This window comes from Zophobas morio, unplaced genomic scaffold, assembly GCF_036711695.1.
Source record: "Zophobas morio isolate AGI-343-1 ecotype UQ-CSIRO unplaced genomic scaffold, CSIRO_AGI_Zmor_V1 ptg000023l, whole genome shotgun sequence".
Classification (NCBI taxonomy): domain Eukaryota; kingdom Metazoa; phylum Arthropoda; class Insecta; order Coleoptera; family Tenebrionidae; genus Zophobas; species Zophobas morio.
The window spans coordinates 15836171-15850510 of record NW_026972128.1 but is presented as its reverse complement, the minus strand read 5'-3'; the positions used below and the strand labels follow the sequence as shown (position 1 = coordinate 15850510).

At 33.5% G+C, this 14340-nt stretch overlaps 1 protein-coding gene and 1 long non-coding RNA gene across 5 annotated transcripts; one reads left to right on the top strand and one right to left on the bottom strand.

Moving 5' to 3' along the window:
• The first annotated feature begins 3073 nt into the window (after window positions 1–3073).
• LOC135134746 (uncharacterized) lies at window positions 3074–3437 on the top strand. Its single transcript, XR_010281372.1, has 2 exons — window positions 3074–3207; window positions 3261–3437. It is a non-coding gene; the product is annotated as an uncharacterized LOC135134746 (long non-coding RNA).
• A 260-nt stretch (window positions 3438–3697) lies between these two features.
• Window positions 3698–13744, bottom strand: LOC135134743 (uncharacterized). Of its 4 annotated transcripts, none has more exons than XM_064063554.1 (10): window positions 13438–13744; window positions 8863–9813; window positions 8614–8809; window positions 8118–8236; window positions 7786–8061; window positions 6510–6779; window positions 5560–6459; window positions 5001–5499; window positions 4254–4945; window positions 3698–4198 (listed from the first exon to the last, which is right to left on the bottom strand). In XM_064063554.1, exons 4-10 carry the CDS (start codon window positions 8146–8148, stop codon window positions 3846–3848), a joined length of 3021 nt encoding a protein of 1006 aa, XP_063919624.1. In that variant the 5' UTR covers window positions 8149–8236; window positions 8614–8809; window positions 8863–9813; window positions 13438–13744; the 3' UTR covers window positions 3698–3845. The 4 variants fall into 4 exon arrangements, with proteins under 4 accessions (XP_063919624.1, XP_063919622.1, XP_063919621.1 ...); XM_064063552.1 differs by having other exon boundaries at window positions 5001–6459; window positions 8863–9218; window positions 9329–9813; window positions 13438–13741; XM_064063551.1 differs by having other exon boundaries at window positions 5001–6459; window positions 13438–13741.
• Between the last annotated feature and the right edge of the window lie 596 nt (window positions 13745–14340).

The following is a 14340-nucleotide window of genomic DNA, read 5'->3' as shown; positions in this document are numbered from 1 at the left end:
TGCAAAGCTGAATATCTTAAATGCGTAAACTGTATGAAAGCTATAAATAATGATAAGGAGTTATTAGATGCAAATCATGGAGCTTGGGATTTATCGTGTCCTGTATATTTGCGTGAGGTTGAAAAATTTAAAAAGAGCCTGCTTTTGAAACAATAGCAACCAGAATTGTCCTTGATGAATAGATGCAATCTTTCTTTAGAGCCATACTCTTCTATAACATCCGTGATTCAGAACTGGTGTTGCTGTTATACAAATCTAGATAGTTTACTGGCAAAATTCGATGAATTAGTAGCTATAGTTCATTTTTATAAACCAAATGTTGTGGCGGTATCGGAAACATGGTTAAATGATAGTCATAGTGACTCACTTGTTAATATTCCGGGGTATAAAATTTATAGGCATGATAGAGTTCATTCGAGAGGTGGAGGGGTTTGTATTTATTTAAATAATAATATTTTTTTACAGTACACTGTTGACATTATCCCCAATGCTTTGCGTGGAACGGAATGTTTGTTCCTGTTAATAACATTTAAAAGTTTTATATTTGTTTTTGGGTGCATTTACCGTCCCTCTAGCACCTCCTTTGAAAACGACCAAGAACTTTTCATTTTTCTCACAGATCTGTTTCAAAAATATGACAATATTGTTATTACCGGTGATTTTAATTTCTCTGAAATCTCTTGGCCACTGAGCTACGATTTACATGTACCTGCTTCTTGTCTACCTTTAATTGATTTCTTATCAAACACTCACGCCGTTCAAATAGTTGAAGAATTTACTCGTTTTCGTAGTGGTCAAAATCCTAGCCTTTTAGATCTGATTTTTGTTTCGAATGACAATTTAGCCACTGATTTGCAATATCTTCCACCAATAGGTAAATCGGATCATGCATTGCTTACATTCAATGTTCAGAGTGGTATAAATGTTATGCCAAAGAGAACGATAGTCAGGAAAACATTTCTCGACTTCAATAAAATCAATAAACTATTAGCTGAAATTGATTGGAAAACCAAGCTTACCTCAAATGCAGTTGAAGAAAACTGGCAAACATTTTGTGCAACTTTACTCAGTCTACAGATGGAGTGTTCGAATTATAAAACGTACATATCAAACCCGTCAAAACCTTGGATAAATAGTTACATATTTAATTTAATAAAACGCAAGAAAGCAATGTGGCAAAAATACAGAAGGACTAAATTAGCAGAAGATTACATATCACACAGGATTTTTTCGAACACACTAATCAAAGAAATCAAGAAAGCTAGAAATAACTATGAAGAAAGTATTGTAAGTAGCGAGAATCCTAAGGTAGTATTCAAATATATAAAACGCGCATTGTCGTCGGTAACAAAGGAATTGAGGTTAAATCGTCCAGATAACTCTAAAACCATGAGTGATAATGAAACTGCAAATTTGTTGGCAAAATTTTTCTCAGAATCATATAACAATATCAGTCATAAACCACCGTTACCTATTAAAAGTCATACAGATGGAACCCTTTCTGATATCACATTTGAGATTAATATGATCGCTAAAAAGTTAGAGTTGATTAAACCAACATCTTGTCCTGGACCAGACATGATATCCCCAGCTGTATTTAAACACTGCAGTCAATTACTTGCAATTCCTTTACACATTATAATGGATCAGTCCTATAAAATGTCAATTCTACCAAACGACTGGAAAATCGCTCTTATACGGCCCATTTATAAAAGTGGTAATAGGTTTGATGTTAAAAACTATAGACCGATTAGTCTCACATCTCCAGTAGTTAAAATTATGGAAAGCATAATAGTTGATCAGCTAGATCTCTATCTGCAAAAATATGAATTAATTCCTAGGCAACAATTTGGGTTTCTTAAAGGTAGATCTGTTGAGCAAAATCTGTTAACTTGCATTAACGATTGGTCGAAAGCTTTAGATAACTCTGAAACTGTTGATGTTGTCTACTTAGATTTTTCAAAGGCATTCGATAAAGTGCCTTTAAAGTTACTACTAATGAAATTAAATTCTTATGGTATTAGTGGAAATTTATTAAGATGGATAGAATGCTTTCTTTCGAACAGAAAATTTTTTGTTAGAGTTGGAAATGGTTTCAGTGATATATTCGATGTATTAAGTGGAGTACCACAAGGTTCTGTCTTAGGGCCCAAGTTATTTCTTCTCTACACAGCCGATATACCTAAGTCAATAACTTCCTCCTGTGCAATGTATGCCGATGATATCAAAGTGTACAATCATATTTCTAATGCATCTGTTTTACAAAATGATATTAACGTTATCTTTGACTGGGGACAACAATGGGGTATTCCACTCAATAAATCTAAATGTAAAGTCCTTCGCATTGGTAAGGATAAATCGAACATAAATTATCAAATACAAGGTGAATGTCTATCGAGAGTCACAGAACATAATGATTTAGGAGTTCAAATTCACAGAAATCTAACATGGACAAATCACATAATAAAACAAGTAAAAAAAGCTAATTTAAGAATGTACACCTTATATAAAACGTTTTCAAAAAAGAATATTTCTTTAATGGCAAAGATTTTTAAAACATATGTTCGCCCAATTTTAGAATTTGCGAATGTTGTTTGGTACCCAAATAGAATTCAGGATCTTGAAACTTATGAAAAAGTGCAACGTAAGTTTACTAGATGGTGCTTTGGCGCTAGAAGACCCAATTATAACACACGTCTAAAACATATGAAATTGATAACACTTTCAGATCGTAGACTAAGAGGGGACTTGATACATACATTTAAAATCTTGAAACTTGGAAAGGAAGGTCACCAAATTTTTCAGATTAGAGGATCCCAAAGATTAAGAGGGCATAGTTTGTCACTGTCCGTACCAAAATTTAAAACCGACATTATGAAAAACTTTTTTCCGGTTCGTGTAATAAAAAGTTGGAACAGGTTACCTACGGAAATAATAGATGTGGAAAATGTTAATTTGTTTAAGAATCGCATTGATGAGTTCTTTCAATGGTAATACAAGACACATTGATATTCTATTGAGTTATATAGTTCCAAAGGAACTCTACTCTATATTATCAAATAATAATAATAATAATAGCCATGACGATATACAACGCTCTAGGCCCGTGCCATTATTACACATCTTAGCAGGCGAAGGGGGTACACCGGCCTAAGAGTTTAATGGCTTTATAGTGATTCTACTCATATTCAGATGGCGATGAAGTTGGTAAGTCAGAAATGGCATAACACAATTTGTGTGTGTCTCAGCTAGTCTCTTAGGCCCGAATATTCTCTAGCCCCGTGGAACGTTTATGTGTTATCCTGACTGTGTTGAAAAATTTACCAGGATGTCTACTTGGACATTGACAACTCCACCATCATATTATAATTAACATTTATACAAAATATTGTAAACATGAAAGCTTGAATAAATCTATTTGATTTAAAATTCGGAAATTGATATGTTTTCATGTAATTAAACGAAAAATTGAGCAAGGTTGGTTGCATACTACATTCGCAATGATTTGCAACACTTACAACAGAACACAGCGGCTTTACAATTAAGCTTTCATCTTGAGAACAGCAATGCAAATCTTAAGTTTTATATTTTCGTTTATTTAGTCTCGAATTCAACGGTTTTGCAATTCTGCATTCCTGTTTGCAGAAAGCAATTACTTGCACGTTTGTGTTTACTCTCGAGTTAAAAATACGAGCTGTGAATTTAAGACATTTTTTATTATATTATAAAATTTAATACAATATTAACATGTAAAGTCAGTGTTTAAAATTACAAAAATATCAAAAATTATCACAACTTGTAAACAAAACAAAAAAAAAACAAAAGAGACAGCTGATCCACTAGTTTCATCTTCGCTTAGTTCTCTGATACTGGATCCAGTTGTACACGTCTCGACCACTGCGATCAGAGAAGAGCTGGTTCGTTTCAACAAATTCTGCACACAGCTTCGGTGGTGCCAAATGACCCCTGGATATGTATTGCGAAAAATGTCTCTGCATTAAAGACATTTGCTCTGAGGTGAATGGTTTCTTTCCTCTTCTCTTTACAGGAGTTATTTGCAATTTCTGCTTTATCTCCGCGATTGTCGTTTTTCTTGGTGATTTCTGCGATTTTGGTGACTTCGTGTTCAAAGTTCCCCTGTGACTCGATATTTTTTTCTTTGGTGTTTCAATCCTCCGGTCTTCAGTACTGGCTCTCGCTATAAAAAATATCAGCAATGATATACAATTTTCTAGACTTTTCAGCATACGTACCCCCTACTTTTTCAGAAAGCGCTTCTTGTGTAGTATGTGTAACTTTGTCACACTTTCGACGATCCGAAGGCACTTCAGTAATATTGTCTGTAGTATAACATTCTATCACACCTGATTGTGAGACTTGAGTGTCTGTTGATACCTCCTGCATGAGGTTCGTTTCCATTCTGTTGATTGTACTTTCTGTTGAACAGGTAGTTTCAAACGAATCCAAACTGAGATTGTCTCCTAATAATTCTTCAGAGGTAATATGATCGTCTAACGCCGGATCCTCTTCAGGTACTGGTAAATCTTGTGCAATAGTGAGTATTTCGTCGAGACTTTTACCTCTGTATGAAAAGAGTTCTTCTCCATCTACGATAGTCAAAAATTTTGCCCACCCTGTTAGTTGAAATAAAAGTTCGTCTTGTCGATATACTTGTTCATGGACTTTCTGACTATGACCCATCAATTTTGCAATCTGACCGATTTCATTGTCATTCATTGTTAACAATTGGGAAAGGGTTGCGACTTGTTTTCTTAAATAAGTGGAACGTAAAAGATGCGGTTCTTCAGCACCACATTTCTCTGAGTAATCTCTTAAAACAACTGAAGCATCGATAAACATCGCTCTCGTAGGTATACCAAAAAGGTAATTGTTTGAATAGGGAACACCAGCTTCTTTTCGATATTGGAGAAACATATCTAGATACCTACAACACAATCAAAAATCTTTTAAAAAGTAGAAAAATCAAAGTACTCATTTACCTGCATTGATTTTCGTCCAACAGCACATGTAATATATGTAGACGCTTTCCAATCAAAGTCATAACTTTGTATTTATTCGCTAACTCCCGTTGATACATTGGAAGGGATTGAAGTATTTCATCATCAAGTTCGATTTTTTTGTTATACAATTCCAACGACATACTTGCAACTTCACTGACTCTACGTCTATTGTACACAATAACTCTTGCCAACGCAGCCTTTCCTAATTTTAGCCATGTGTCGAAATCGAAACCGTCCTGTAACCGTTGATACGCCTGCTCCGCTTCAGAAACTATCAATGTGGAAAATAATTTAACGTCCTTTGCCTTTGGTAAATTATGTAATTTGGCTGCTTTTCTTTGCAAGCTGGTTCGACCAGCTGACCTGCCAACATAGATTCCATAGTTTTTATCATGGAGAGTTTTGAAATTGTCGAAACGGCCACGCTCTTCACATTGTGTGGGAAGATTATGAGTTAAATAATCAACGTTAAGTGCGTCTAAAAGAAATGTAATACTCGATCGTAAAGCTTTTGCCAGACTTGGCTTTCCAAACTCGCCTGTTTCCTTGTCAAGTGAACACAAATTGAAAACTCCCTCTAGTAAGGCATCATAACCTCCATAGAGTATCAGATCTTCAAAATCCAGAATGGAGGGGTTTATGTCTTTAACATCTAAAATCAATCGTGCCATTCTACGCAAATGTTGGCGATCGTTCTTTAATGCGCTGTATGAACCACGATGCATTAAGGAATATCTTTCAGCAACAAGTTTCAAACATTTATCTTCTAATATCTCGTGTAGAATTAGCCCAACTTGAACAGGCTCTAAGAAAGCGAGAAAAAGTTTCTGACTGAAAGAATTCGCTGTAAATTCCTTCTGGATAATCTTAAAGCGAGCTTCTTTAAGCACATTTCTTCTATTTGGTGGCCGTCCAGTACATTTGCGTTCATGTCGAGCAAAGTTTCTGGTCATTATTTCACCAAAACAATTTGGGCAAGTAATTAAATTGGAGGCTTGTCCTGTCACTACTCTCCTTATAGCAATTTTTTCCTCACAGGTGGCATTTTTGTTAAAATTATAATCACCCTTTCGCCTGATCTCTCGTAACGCAGCATTCCGTTCCACACTATTAGCTTTCATAGTCATAATATTTTTCACTTCTTCCTGATCTTTGTGTTTTCGAAGAATATGTGAAGACATTTCAACAAAAAACTGTTCACAGAAATAACAACAATGGCGTTTTCCTTTGGTTTTTGACGTTAATGGGTTTACTAGGGCAGAAGAACCACAATCCATAATTAACGGTGTTATGAACTTACGTTCCTCTTCAATCGGCAGTTCCTCCCCTATTAATTTTCCGACGGGGAGACAGTAACGAACTTTCACTTGGATTTCACGTTCGCCAAAATTTCTAGACAGCAGCACAAGTGTTCTGTTTTTGTCGGAAAGTTTATTACCTACAACAAAAATTAAACTTCGATTTGCATTTTTTTGTTACTATACATACATTTATGGTCTGTCGCGGGCAAACCAGAATACAAAAATCCGCTGATGGTATTGTCATCTCCACTGCAAGCATCACAAACGTAATGCCCTTCATGTAAAACGGTGTGTATCTTCATTGAAACGAAACATTTCTTTATATAAATGGTCAAATGAGCGGAAATCCTGCAGTTTGATTCTTCAACAGGCGAAACCAATGGCGTAAACATCAAGTCAAAGTCTTCATTGCGGTTCGAGGTAGTGGGCATTGAAGAACTACTTGAACTTTGTCCTTCTATAAATATTTGAAAAATTATTAGAACATTATAAACGACTAATATTAGGTATAACGTAAGTTGTAAAAATCTCTACAGATGAGAGTAACTTACTTTTCAAATGGCATTGCATACATTATTTATTGGGTTGTTCCAGAGAATTATACAGGGTTAGTATAAAGTCCCGAAACGTTTGAATAACTTTGTTATTTGAAAAGTTTTTTTTTCTGAAATTTGCTTTGGATGTATAATTAAACATGGCAACTTTAATGGAACACCCAGATGTTGTTTCACTAGAAATAAACAAGTTGATAATTTCTGAAATTAGTTTTTTATTCTGCATCAGAAAATGCCAAAAAACCTGTATGTTGTAATCAATGCAATCAATGTTGTAGGTATATATCCAAAAAAAATTTCAGCAAAAAACTTTTCAAATAAAGTTATTCGCCCGTTCCGGGACTTTATACTAACCCTGTATATTAAAATATACTACATTTAGGTATCAGGCATAGCTAGAAAAAATTTTTCTAGTTATTTAAAAAAAAAAGTTTTGGTATGCCAAAAGTCTTATTTGCAACTTACATAACACCCGATTGGTGGTTTGGAGTTTAACATTTGAGTTAAGAAAAGATTTTTCAGATGGACGAATAAAAATATGTGATGGATGTGTGTAAGTTGTTTGTTTTCAAAAATGTGTAATATTGGTTTATGTTTATGCACGAAAGTATATTGGAAATAGCATATGTATAATGTATAGGTAATTAGTGTTACATGTGTTATGTAAGTTACGTTTATTATGTTAAGTTAGGTACTAATCATTTTTATAGCATCTTTGGAAATGTTAGCAAGAAAGCTAACGAAAAAAAATTGACATTTTAATAAAATTGATCAGAATCCGAGAAAATAGAAACCTGAGTTTAAGACAAGAGTAAAAAAATCTAAGTCGGCCATTAAAAAGACGTTTTGGATTTTTTTTACAAAAAGCCTGAATATTTCGTAATTATAATTACTTAATGAAATACCTACCTCCTTCAAACAATCTTTTCTTGCAAGTCTGTAACTGAGACTTCGTGTGCTCAGATGTTTCGCCATTTTCATCGCTTTCTTCTGACACTTCAGAAGTTGGCTCATATTCTTCGTCGGTAGCATTACTTTGGAAAGGTTCTTCGTCGCTGTCACTTATCTCGTATCGGCTGCAGGGTACGTATTCAAAAACGATCTCTTCTATTGGTCGCACCAAATCAACTTGCCAACATTCTGTGTCCTCTAAATGTTGTTTTGCCAATTTCAAAACATTCAGATCTATAGAAGAAGATTGACATGAAATAGATTGATTATAAAGAGTAGAAATGAGTTACCTGAACTACTCATTATAACATTGTCCAGCATCCTTTTTTTGAGTGTTTTATGCCATATTTGAAAGATTTTAGGAGTTCCCTCTGAATATGTCAGGTGATGGGTAAGACGTTTTTTTTTTCTGAAAAATAAGTGATGAACTCGTTAAGACCATAACACAAACACTGGTTCTAAAATTTCTTGGGCGAAACGAAAAAGAAAAAATGCGAAAACATGACAATTTTTTGCTTTGAGCCAGATACACCTTGCCACATATTGGTGTATCGAACTTTTGAAATATCGTGTTTTAATTTTTTTGTTTTGAAGCAAGAAAACAAAATTCCCGTTTTGTTTCTATTTTGAAACCGGAAAACGGGTTTTTCCTGCTTGTTAAGTATTTTTGTTTGAAGCGAATAATTACATAATTATAAGTACCAAATGAAGTTCCAAGATTCCACTACTGATCACAAGCTAAATTTCTAACAATTTTCTACGAAAGCAAAAAGCGAAACTACTTACCAATGCAATCTTTTGACTTCAGTCATTGAAGCGCACAAGGGATCAGGGCAGAAATATAAAACTGTGTCGTCCTCTTCTAAGACCACCACTCTGGCATGAGATAAGCATTGTTCACAAATAACATGCCCGCATGTGACTAAGTAGAAAGACTTACTGGGCAACAATGGCAATCTACAGGAGTGGCATACAATTTTTCCTAATAAAAAAAAGTGAAAAATAAAATGTCAAACACATTTTGTCATAACATACTCATGAGGGGCAACGGATAGTTTTCTTGAGGCTTACAGACTACACATGTTTTTCTTATACAAGTTTCTGTTCTTGTGAGCTCCCTTGTACACATATGATTCTGGATATCTGCTTTATAACTATTTGTTATAACATAGGCTAGCCGACGCAGTTCGATATTAATATTTTGTGAAAAAGGCATCTCCTCACTTTCAACCTGCTCTATTTCCTGCGGAGTTAAATTATGTACCATGATGCACTTTAAACTGCCCAAACATTGGATCTTGTTACATATAATAAATTCATGGCGGTATTTGCACTGAACCCTTCTACATCTCTTCATTAAGAACTCTCTGCAGGGAGTGGGTGTTAAAATTCTAAAAACGAGATCATATAGCACATAAAATTTCAGCGGATCGAACCGATGAGCTACTGAAGCTGATCGATTAAATTGGAGTCAAAGACGAAAAATTAAAAAAAAAAGTACCAATAAAAGAAAGTGGACAACTTCCCTCCTCTATTTGGCCTCTGCATACAGGGCATTGAGGCATATCACGTGCAATCAATTCTCTTAAACAACCTTCGCAAGTACTATGCATACAAGGGTTCAAAATGCACCAAGAGGTCATGCTTATTTCGGAGAAACAGACTGGACAAATAAACTTATCATTTTCTTGTTCCTCTATTGTCCTATGAGTAAATTTGCATTTGCTTCCGTATTTACAGTTGCCGAATTGTTTAAATTCTTGACAAATGCCCGAAATTTGTAATGTTCTCAACGTCTCGTACCTCATGGTGTCGCTTTGATATAGCGTTTCTCTGTACTGGATTTCATCTTTTGAGGACACATGAAGGTATCGACAGTACTCTCTATGACATCTCTCCATTTGAAAGTCCCGACAGAACTTATAGGGATGCTTTAAATTGCACATCGGATCTTTACATTCCCCCTTCGAGAATTTCGTACAATAACTACGACAAAAATAAATACTGAAACTTTGACTTGAAGTGTTGCACTTTAATCAAAATATAATCTAGTGTTGAAAAATTGTGACTTCAAAGAGATTAATTAAAAACTGTTTTCAGGGAACAATTTGAATATACACCGTTTTTTTAGGAGTTGCGTATTTTTTACTTTTATACAGGATGGCAGGTTTGAATTGCCAAACGTTAACGCAAGCTGTATCACTTCAAATCAAGCAAGAAATCATCCTTAAGAAGTTGGGGTCGCAAATGTGCTGTTATCGACCTTGCCAATTTTGCCGTTAGTACTCTTTCTGACCCTGCGTTAATAGATCCTCAAAAGCGTATTTTAATTCGGATTGGAGCAAACTATGGCCCCAACTTCTTAATAATTGTTGGTTTGTTTTGACGTGATAATGCAGCTTGTGTTATCGTTTGACACTTTGTATAACATAAAATTGTAAGTGAATTATTTTAAAATGAAATCAAAACATGCATGTTGAACTTACTATTTCTAAATTTCACGTAAACAATACGTTACTGTACTTTTTATCTTCTGTTAATGGGAAGAATATATCCAATAATTACAAAATTAAAAAAATGCTGATATGTACTTATCATTTTTGTTATTTTTTTGTTCTATATCGCTGCTTTTCTAAATGTGCATGTCCAGAGTTTCCCTCACTTTCAGAGTATTCTAATTTTTTTATTATTACCTATTCGTAGTTTTTTCAAAATACTTTTTAATGAGATATTACAAATTTCGCAGGGCGAGTCATTTACCGCGCGTTCCTTGATGTTTCATCAATTATTAGAAATGATAATTTATTTTTGAAATTCCGATGCCACGTTGGCACGCTATTCCAATTTTCTTCAATTTTTTTGGGAATGAAAGTATTCACAAATAAAATCGCAGCAGGGTTATTTTTTAAATTTGTGTAACAAGATTTTGTGGAAAGACGCGCTTTGTTGTGGTATAAATAAAATTAAATCTTCATGTACATAATGTTTATCAAAAAAATAAGTATTACAATTTTCAAATAACGATATTCCAATTTTTTCAAATACAACATCATGTATTTTATTATCGCATCTCATTCTATTTTTTGTTTTCTTCCCCATTTGTTAAGTATTTTCTATATTTAAAGTTGAGAGTTCCTATGTTTTTTTTTTTACTTTTTTAAGAGACATTGACATATTGAAAAAATGAGCACAAAATTAGAATAAGATATCGTAATAAAACACTGTGTGCTAATGGAAAAATATAAATATCCATATTTGTAAATTGTATTAAACTATCAGAACTTTTTTAAACAATGGGTATTTTAAAATTTGATTTAATTGGTACGACAACAAAGTGCCAAATATTGTAACACACAATTTGCGATTTTTTTGATAACTCTTTCATTGTCGAAAGAATTAAAAAAAAAAGGAATAACGTGGCAACCTCGCAATCGATTTTAAATGATAAATTATGCTTATAAAAACCAGGAAATGGCTAGTAAATGTAGAAATATATGGGCGTTTCATTAAAAAAAAAAAAAAACAAGCAGTGTCCCAACCCTAATAAACTGAAGATTCTGAGTTAAATAAAAATAATTTTAGCATACAGCCCTCAAAGTATCGTAAATTTTGGTGCTTGACTTTTTTTCTAACAATTTATGAGTTATCGATGACCGCGTGTTTTGTGACTCACCCTGTATAATGATATGAAATTTTTGCGATAAAATTCAGGTCTGTTAGAAGAAGAAAGAAAGCAAGCCAATACAACTAGATTTTAATAACTACCCAAGCTCTAATCTACTCCCACTACTAGCACTATTAACATATACTCTTTTCTACTGTGTTGTTAAATAACTGCGTAACACATTAGACAAATTTTTTGATTAATTGAAGCCAATGGACTTAAAATATATTCAAATTGATAGCAGGGCGTTCCGATTTTATTGTTCTGTTGTATAACTGACGCGAAGTAGTTTTTATCATTTGCGAAAGTTGCAGACTCGATATTGTCCCTAGACCAGGGTTGGCCTGACTTTTTGATTTAAATCGTAATTTAAACCAAGTATTTTTTTTTTAATCATTGATTTAAATCATTCTTGATTTTTTAAATTTTCTTTTTGAATTACGAGCATATAATGCATGTTACAGTCTTTTAAATGCAATTTAATTCAATAAGGGTACTACCTGAGTGCCGCCGCAATTTACGTAGATTTTTCCGGGACACCACGAAGGCGAAAGATCCGTTACAATTTACAAGTACAATCCAATTCTCCTAACTTTGGCAGTGTCGTAAATTAATAGCAAAAAACAAGCATCTGGCATGTTTACGTTTACGTCTACAATGGATGCAGACCCTTTCAAGCTTTCAATAAAAGAAACTGACAATGGTTTTACGACACTTTCCCAAAATTAATAGAATTAGACTCTTGGAACGTAAAGTATTTATTTCGTCAGCTGCAGTTTACATTTGCCGATAGAGGCACGATTCAAACTAGGCAGAGCCGCATTTGTGAATGTATGAAAATACCTAGAAAATGAAAATTACAACAACTACTAAAATATAGCTTTTAAAAACTGAATAAATATAATTAAAAGTTAAAATTTAGTTACATAACTTTTAATTTTTGTCTCACTACTTTTGAAGTTTGAATTACTGTGGGTAACCGAAAAACTAAAAAAATCAAAGAAAAATTAAAAACATTAAAAAAAACAAAAAAAATGTAATTTAAAAACTAATCATTGATTTTTGATTTTTTTTTTAATCCGATTTTTTCCAACCCTGACATAGACATATATGTATTTATAAAAATTTAGCAAACTAGCATTAGCATTTTTATTGTTTTACTCTTAGAAAGCCATTTTTGTGAAAAATTTTGTTTTTGTCGTAGAAGCTTATCGATTGAAATCAAACTGTATCACTACAAGAGCAGCATAAAAATGCAAGTACTAAAAACAATCTACAACATTTTTCAACTTTCGTATTCCTTATGGGCAGCATATGTTTTTAAACTTTAACAAAAGCAATAGTAAGTTAAAAATTTGAAAAAGAAAAAAATACCAGGCTACGGCAAAAACGTTGAAACAAGATCAATTTAATAACACTAACAGAAAGATCGCTAAGAAATAAATATCTGAATTTTTATGATAACGGAACTTTAATGTTGTTTTAGATGTAATTTTTTTCAAGTCTGAGGTCATTGATAAATGAGCTTTTTTTCTTGATTACCAATATGGATCAACCACATAATTTAACAGTATTTCTAACTGAATTCAAAAAGATGGCACACTGAAATACATTTACTTTTAAATATGAAAGTATTCTCTATTCAGGCCCTTATTTTACGCCACCCGACTCTACGACTACTTTTGCGTTAAAATTAAGTTTTTGATTTTTTTTATAATTACTTTGTGTGGTTAATGGCGGTCGTCATTCAACAAATACATCGGACTAATGATACACAACTAAAATGTATAAAAATCTAAGTGAAAAAATGACCACCAAACCACTGTGGCCGGAACTCCCCTAGCGTTATCTGCACAACACGTTTTGTTCAACAATTTAAGCCAAAGTATAGAATCACCAGAAATTATTGTTATTGAAGTGCGTAATAAAAAAAATTATTCACCTACCTTTCTCTAGAACGACCTAGGCCAGAACTTCCTGCTTCCGAGTCACACATATTGTGATAAAATTCACTTTTTTTACGTAACAACGATGGCAGAATAAACAACGATGGCAGAATAAACAACGATGGCAGAATAAACAACGATGGCAGAATAAACAACGATGGCACAATAAACAACAATAGCGTGATAACAACAACAGCGGCTACATTCGACTCTTCGTTACAACTACAAATTGGAGACTGACGGGACGCGGTGGTAGGCTGGTAGGTTGGCGGCAAGTGCAGTAGACAGTATTGCACAATATTATTACACTTGCTACAGATTTCCAAGGTCAACGAGACAACGCTGGATGCATCAGATGCAGATGCATCGTTCCCTAATTTGATTTAAATGTTTGCAGTAAAATAACGATGAGTAACATTTTCATGCTGGCATATAACGCAGACAAATAAACTTTAAAATTATTCAATACGCTACGATACTGCTATCAATGGTTACCTATTTATCAGTAAAAAATTAGAAATTTGTCATTCTCGTTAATATTTTGAGCCTCAATAAAGTGGCAACAGCGCTGAAAATTTCAATTCAAGTCAATTTTTAATTAAAAAAGCGATATTCTGTTTAACATTAAAATAACAGAGACGTTAATCTCTTACTATCTTATTTGTAAATATGCAAATTAAGTTTCGCATTGCTGTTCGCAATATGAATGGAAAATTGCAACACCGTTTTGGTAATACCAAACGAGAATTCTAATAATATAACCTATAAATTTTTGACTTTATTTCTGCTTTCAGGACTAAGAGACTTCTCTTAGCGGTGTTACGGGGATAAGCACGTTATGATACGATTTCACCTTTGATGCCTAAATAATTATTACTTAACAAGATATTCCGCTTCCTTTTA